This window comes from Egretta garzetta, unplaced genomic scaffold (assembly GCF_000687185.1).
Source record: "Egretta garzetta isolate BGI_Z169 unplaced genomic scaffold, ASM68718v1 scaffold329, whole genome shotgun sequence".
NCBI lineage: Eukaryota > Metazoa > Chordata > Aves > Pelecaniformes > Ardeidae > Egretta > Egretta garzetta.
The window spans coordinates 4,367,334-4,374,997 of record NW_009269999.1 but is presented as its reverse complement, the minus strand read 5'-3'; the positions used below and the strand labels follow the sequence as shown (position 1 = coordinate 4,374,997).

The 7,664-nt window shown below is 47.1% G+C and overlaps 1 protein-coding gene across 2 annotated transcripts in view; it reads right to left on the bottom strand.

The window, feature by feature from the left end:
- The window catches only part of PRDM11 (PR/SET domain 11), a 26,216-nt gene extending 18,795 nt beyond the window's left edge, over positions 1-7,421 (bottom strand). For both annotated transcript variants that reach the window (XM_009647560.1, XM_035902922.1), the window contains exons 1-4: positions 7,306-7,421; positions 6,618-6,721; positions 5,457-5,719; positions 4,399-4,466 (exon numbers count right to left, since the gene is read on the bottom strand). In XM_009647560.1, coding sequence (XP_009645855.1) covers positions 4,399-4,466; positions 5,457-5,719; positions 6,618-6,721; positions 7,306-7,421 — 551 coding nt within the window. The remainder of the gene's footprint in view (positions 1-4,398; positions 4,467-5,456; positions 5,720-6,617; positions 6,722-7,305) is intronic.
- Positions 7,422-7,664: the final 243 nt, after the last annotated feature.

Below are 7,664 nucleotides of genomic sequence, written 5' to 3'. Positions count from 1 at the left end.
TACACTGACCTCAAGTTAAAAAAAAAACCAAACAAACAAAAAAACAAACAAAAAAAACCACCTCAAAAGGAAAAAGGAGTTCTCCCAGCTGAACACTGGAAGGAGGGATAAGGCTACATGGAACACTGAGCAAGGGAACATTTACAGTTTGATTTTTATCACATTCAGCAAAACTGGGCTTGATGTACGTTCTCTGCAGGTACCCACGACTGCACAGTATCATCAGTGCCTCCGTGTGGTGGAAACAAACCTCCATCGACAAGCTGCTCCGGTGAAAAGGAGAAACAGAATTTTGCAAAGCACCCCTGGGTAGAGCCAAACTTGCAAAACAGAAGTCTCTCCGGAGCCGCTCAGCGCTGCTGGTGAGGTCAGGGAAACTGCGTCCCCTCCTGCTGTCACTAGCAAAAGGGGATGGGGAATTAGAGCCCTTTTTGCTCTTCCCAGACAGGGTATCCCATCAAGTGGACTTAGGACAACCTGTGGTAGACCTGGATATTCAGATTTCAGGGTTTCCCCTCATTAGCTCCAGCACGACTTGGGTCAGAACTATTTAAGATAACTTAAGTATTCCAACAGCAAACTCACCACACAAAGTAATGAGTTCTGGCCACTTTTAATCACTAATTCAATTAATGTTAGGTTCCCAGCAGGCACATTAACCTCCTCCTTATAAAAATGCAGACAGTATTACTGTCAGATCTTTTTCCCCTCATGCATTTCCTCTAGCATTTCAGGATGCCTGTAGGAGCAGCCACTGATATTTGGAAGTACCGCCTCTCTGGGGATGCCACAGCTGTGGGTCTGCGAATTCACACACACCTCAGCCCAGGTCAATCTGAAAGTGCAAGACTGTATAGCTATTTCTGTAAAAAACACATGTGATGTAAACTATGTGAACAGTGGACACTTAATGATCACCCCACAAAGATATCAGCTGACTCCACTTTTCTTGGCCTCTAAGAAGCAAGCATATAACCACTTCAGAGCCCTGGGGACATTTTTTTACAGGGATCACAGTCCTGCAGTACTTTAGGATTGCTTTGCGCTGCATAAATTTCAGCTTGTAATGCATAAAAACATTTGCTCTGCTTGCTGCAAGGTAACAAAGACCAGTTTATGAAGTACAACAAAATGACTTCTGCATAGGCTGATGGCTTTTACTCCCCTTGAACACATGGGCAACTACAGTACCCCTGAATTTTTCAAGATTTTTATTTTTAAAAGGTCCTGTAAAGTCAAAAAAGCAGCTCAGGACTTAAAAGATCTACTGATCTAAGTTGGTCCTGCTTTGGGCAGGGTATTGCAGCACCTGATCAGAGCTCTCTTCCAAGATCTATTATGGTATGAGAATCAAATCACGGACATTGCCATTATAAGGAGACACAGGAAGACATACAAAAGAGTCTTGCTCCCCATGACCTTTTTGTTACTATGTTTGGAAGGGAAAGGGGACAGAGAGGAAGGCAAAGGAGAAAGAAGTGAGGAAGTCTTGCACCAGCCTTTTCACATGGGCTGGGGGAAAAGATGAATCTAAACTGTGCCAAAAGCCTGAGAACTCACGTACGCACATGTAAGAAGGGATACAGACTATAAATGCCAAAACTAGCCTGGAAACCCCGCACAGGAGGCACTTCACTCCAACAGTTCAGTTGGGTACCACAAGTTTGCTGGTGCATCCTATCCTGCATCTCAGTCTGGGCCAAGTGATATATGCATAAGAGGGATGTTTCCTGGACTTTTTGAATTACTTTAATTTTTTGGTCAGATCCATTTTTCTTAAAGCTTCCCAACAACTGAATAACAGATTTTCCTCAGAAGTAACCAGGAACAACAGCTGGTTCTGTGCAATCCTTCAGAAGCCCCAAGAACTTCCATCAGCAGCAGCTTATGGTGTGTTTCCTCAGCCTTATTGGCCTGAGGAAGCAATAATTTTGCTTGAGGTTTGCTGCAGTCGTCACCCTAAGCTCCCAGAAAAATAAAAACAGAGGAAGAGGTTTGCACACATCCCTGCAGGTCAAAGCCATGGAGTTCCACAAAGTATTGGAAACAACAGCAGTTTACTCTAGACAGAGATGAAGAGTGCATTATTCTCGTGCCAGCAGCCAGCTCAGGAAAACATACTCCCAGCATCAGGAGTTTGTCCTGACCAACTGACTGACAAGGGAAAGGGCAAGAGTATGTTACTATTGCCGTGCCATCTGCTACGCTTCATACTCCTTCCTCCCTGTCATCCACTGCCCTGGGTAAACAGCCACTTGAAATTAAACCAGCAAGTGCTGCAGTGTATACATTGTCCTCAGTGGGAACATGGAAATGGACTCAGATGTGGTAGTCAAACAACAAAAACAATAGCCAGATCTACAAGAAGAGAGAGGAGTCAGCCCAAGCTGCCCTCCCCGTGCCATACCCACCTACCCAGAGGGTGAGTAGATCTGCTTTGCAAAGCACTCCATCTGTGAGTGATGGCAAAGAGCACCATCTGAAAAACAAAAAGAGCGCTGTCTACAGCGTCCTGGAAGCACAGTTTCTGTGGGTAATCTCCATGACAGGTAATCTCCTAGCATAGGATATCACGTGCACCTCTGTTTGAAAGCTGCTAACAAACAAAACTAAGGCTTTTTGAGGACTACTATCTCCACTTGAATTGTCAGTCAGACTCTACATAATACTGCTATTAGAAGCAATTTTCAAGAGTAAAAACAGAAAGATCAGTAAGACTGGTATCGTCCGCACAGGTCCTTTGATACATCCTTCCCTAGCAGAGTTGTAAACATCATCTTTCCACAAAACCATAACCTCCTCGCCTTTCGTGGCTGTACAGAATGGCCCAGACCACTCTCAACTCAAGACTTAACCATGACAAAAACAAGTGTAGGCAAGAACATTCTGAGTAGTGCCCATTTAAATCCAGACATCAAGTATGTTCATGGCACTAGGAAGAAGAGTTCATCATGGGATTTTTGCTTTCCAAAATTGTGTTTTCCCCCGGTTTCACTGTCATCCAGATCACATAAAGATCCAGATCTAAGCAGAAAAATATCACTCTGATTTTGGAACTTTGCAGCCTTTACTTCAAGATACACATCCCCCTACCTATCTATCCACTGTACCACTGCTTCTTTTTGGAGTGACAACTCCAGTCTTAGCCCAGGCCTAGTTATTTTCTTTCATCCAGTAGTGAACAAGCATAACGGCTAGAATTCTTACTGAAAAATGAGATCCTTTGCTGAACTTTATGAACATAAGTGTCAGAACAGCTGCTATCCATGTGAAGACTGAAACGGAGCAAAGTGGTGCAACCAGCTTTGACCAGCTAGATCAGTCCTGCATCTACCTGCACTTCATGCTCTCTCTTCCCTTAGTGAGTGACAACTGAAAATCCTAGGCATCCAGGCCAATGAACCAGTTAATTCCCATGCTGCTCTACTCTTGTATGAAATGCCTTTTTGACAACAACCACTTCCAAAATTCACCCCTGAAAGCAGGATTGGTCCTAACGTGGGACGGGCCACAGTATGCAGAGATGTCCCATTCTGGTGACTCACCATATATATGCACGAGGCACTTCAGTGCTTTGCCTCTGCCTCAGAAGGTTGCAAGAGTGACCTACGTTTAGCTGATACATGCCAATACTTGAAGCGCTGCATCATGATTAAGCACCTTCCCTTACTGCTGCATTTAACAAACCAGTCAGCCCCACTCCTGGTTCAGTACTGACTGGTATTTGGATTCCGCTCTGTTGAGACCCGGGGCCAGCAGAGGGAGCGCAAGCGCACACATGATTTCTGCAGCAATCACTCCATGTTTCTCCTAACACAGTGAAGCTGACCTACCAATGACAGCCACCACAGACAACTGTTTCAAGTGAAGCCTAGAAGTCAGGAGGCACTGTCAGTGATTTCACTGTCACATCTATATCCTGAACTGGGAATCCAAGCAAAGGTCAAAAAAAAAAAAAAAAAAAAAAGCAAAAAGCACCTCTTTCGACATCTGTCAAATAGGGAAGGCTAAAAAAACCCCAAACAGAATAAAATGTTACCTTGGGGATAATGCAAAGCATTTTGCAAATATTTGAACATAAAGTAAAGAAAAAAAAAAAAAAGGAGATAGACCTGTCAGCGTTTGTAAGAGTGGATAAATAGGATCATCTTTATAATTTGTTCTCATTCCAGAAAATAGCCATCCTCCATACACACATCCTTGTTTTATTCCCTTTCATTGAAACTGACTCCAAAGGATTCTCATCACAATAAATACTGAAAGAACGCAAGCACACTCTTTACAGAAGGGGTTGTGGCATTTTGGTTTGTCTGTCACACAAAATAACAAGGAGTGTTTGATGGCCTTTCTCTGGAAGACAGAGCCCCAAAAGGGAAGGCAGAAGAGAACTGGACTCACCTCATCCAGTTTGCTTTGGTTTCATCTGTCCCATCGATGGATTTGTAGCGGTTGTTCTTATCAACAATCTGTGGAACAAGAGAACAGATGCAGCACGTCAACTAGCTGATCCAGACAGGAGAAGGTCTATAACTCTCAAATCACTGCTTCAGTTTCAGCCTTAAGTCAGGACATGAAACTCTACGCCATGAATCTCAATCCTCCTAGTACCACAGGCTGAGGCCCTGGATATCTGTGTGGAGGCTACTCTGAACTGACCAAGAGGCATTTTCCTATGTACAAATACCCATAACACAGAACTATGGATGCAGCTGACAAAATTGATAACAGTCCTGAAATATAAAAGATTAACTTCCCTTTCAGGACAGGGCTGAGACACACATTTATTTTACAAACAGAAAAGCATGAGCAGCATTTCATATCAGCAGGTCTCAATGTTTTTCCCACCTATAACTCAAGTCCCACATCTCATTTTTCATAGTAATTAATATCTGTCGATCTAGTGACATCTCTATCTCATAGGCTAACTGAAGCCTGTAGTACTAGGGTAAAAAAATATGGGTTTTGGTACTGGAGTCTGCATGTAGATCAGTTCCTGATGGACTGCATCTCCTCTTTCCTGGCCTTTTGAGCCACCTGCTCTGCTCCAGTAGGCTGGGAGAGAGTGCTGCAGGCCCATGAGAGAGCTCTGCAATCTCTAGATACAATCCTTCCTCTGTCCTCCAAATGCTGACCAGAGCAGAGAAAGGTACTGGAGCAGACCTCGAGGTTGAGTGGGGATGGAAGAGCATGGCAAGGGGAAGAGGAGAAGCAAGCTGTGCTTCCTACAGCTATGAACTGAACTTGGGTACCGTGGCACCTAATCTCCTTTCATGTATCTATACCCTTAAGTCACTAATAATTATGGCAGGTCAATGTTTGCCTACTGCCCATGTGGATCAGTGGAAGATCTTCACAGAAGGGGGAAGATGGCTAAGGTCTGGCTTCACAGGCCCTCAAGACCCCGAGCTCTGAGGTGCATGGCCAGGGCATCACTTCGTTGGGGACATGTCACTCACCAGCCACGAGAAGAATCCTGCGGACTTGTCCTGGCTAGAGATCTGCCCCTCGTATGGCCCGAAGATGTGACCTTTCGGGATCACCTCGTTCATACAGCGCACATCATTCTCCCCACTGGGCTCTTTTACCACCTCCATTCCAGGCGGGATGGTCAGTGCAGCCCGGTCAGGGATGCCAACGGGCACTGGGGTGTCAGACACGAATACTGGAGGGCCGTGGTTCGGGCACTCATCCACAAAGTACTCCTGGCAGGACTCACAGACTGCAGGCGCAAGGGGAGAAGGGGTTAGGTCGGGCAGACGTGATGCCCGTACGGGCTCATGCAGCTCACAGGACACACAGCGCTCAGGACAGCACACCCCAGCTCCCCGTCCTCCCCTGGCCCAGCCAAGCCCCTTCCCCAACGCCTCCACACATGCAGACGCTTCACTGGCTGCTCCCTGGTTTCCCCACATGTCTTTCAACAAGGGCTTTGCTCCAAACCACACCTGCCTGACCAACACCTCTGCTTGTGTGAGCCCTAGGTGCCCTACACAGATTTGTCACCCACGGCTACAAGCACAGGGAAAGGAGACAAGAGGCTGGGGGCTCCTTGTACATCACCAGTTAGCAGAAATGTCCTCTAGCCAAAATGTTTGACTCCCTACACACCAGAGGGGAACTAAAACAAATATCCTTGAAAACAAATACCCTTGTCATACAGCCTTCATTCTGTGCTTGGGAGAGACACAGCATCCCCAGGTGCTTGCCATGTGGCCAGACAGGGACTCAGGACTACAATTTGATATTCTGTAGGTATGCCAACATAACTGGCACCAGTTTTCTCTCCCACAATATGTCGGAAGGGAAAGACTTGTCATCCACACAATGCTCCCTTTGCAGTTTCTGAAATCAAGCCTTTGACTCTTGGGGGGTTTCCCAGGTACATTTTCATGTTTCCAGCATGCTTTCCTACCACTGCATAGCCTCACGATGGACAAGCTGCTTTTGTGCAAGAGCTTCCCTATCAAACGTGCCAGTCTTTTCAGGAAAGCACACAAATTTGTCCCTGACTTTTTTCTTCCCTGCTTCCTGCCCCAGACTGGCAGGGCATCGACCAGGAAAGACCAAAGTCTATACAAGTGGCAGCGTTGCTTTTCCCTCACTCACAAGACACTTACACCAGAAATCCACTTGCTGAAAGCTCTTGGTCATGATCAAATCCCGTTTCCCTTTCAGTTTCTTGGGCTCCACCTCCATGGACTGTGGGTCAGGCCTTCCAGAGCTGGGGAGGGAACAACAGAAAGACACCATTAACCTACCAAGGTGCTGGGAACTGCACAGAAAGAAGAGCAGAGGCAACAGGGTCTGAGGCAACAGGGTCTGAACAACTCTCTTAGTCCCCACTGCAGCAGAGAAATGATTCAACCTGCCATCCAACCTGCCAAAAGCTGGTACTTGAGATGGCTTAAGACTAAAGCCTACAGCAGGTAGTGGCTTCAGCTAGAGCACCTCCACGCATGGCACACACCTGGCATGTTGCACACTGGGCAGGAGAGTGGCAGAGAGGGCTCCCACCAGCAGAGAGGCTCTGCTACAGCCCAACAAACATGCTGCTCAAAGGCAAGGCACGACCCTCAACGCATGCCAGCACCCTGAGGCCTGACGTGAACTAGCACATGAAGCAGGCACGTGCCTAGCACATGAGTAGGTGACCACCCCTGTCACACAGCTCAAGACAGACCTTGCAAGGGAGGGTTTTAGTAACTGCGAGAGGCTCAACCCTATCCCTTAAAACCAACTTTAAGCTGTGGGGGGAAGCGGAGAGAAGGGGGTTAGAGTACATCAGAACGAAGCTCAGCCACATACCAAGGCTGCCCATACTCCTGGTCCCGGCGTGGAGAGCAGGCCTCTGTTTTTATTGTCACCATCTCCCCTAAGGAAGCCTGGGTCTGGATCAAACAGTCCTTCAAGTTTTCACTCATGTTCTGAAAAAGAATGAAGGAAGGCAGGAAAAAAATGAGTGGCCAGGAAATCACAACCTTCCTCCCCCAGCAACCACAGCCTTCCTCCCCCAGGCCAGGATGCAGCCAGGGGAGCGGGCTCCCTCCCAGCACCGAGAGCCGCCATCACACACTGGGGCACCTACACACGCACACAGATGGAAACCCCTTCCCACGCCGGGGAGGGACGAGGAGCTCAGCCGCAGGTCAGGTGAAGAGCGCGAG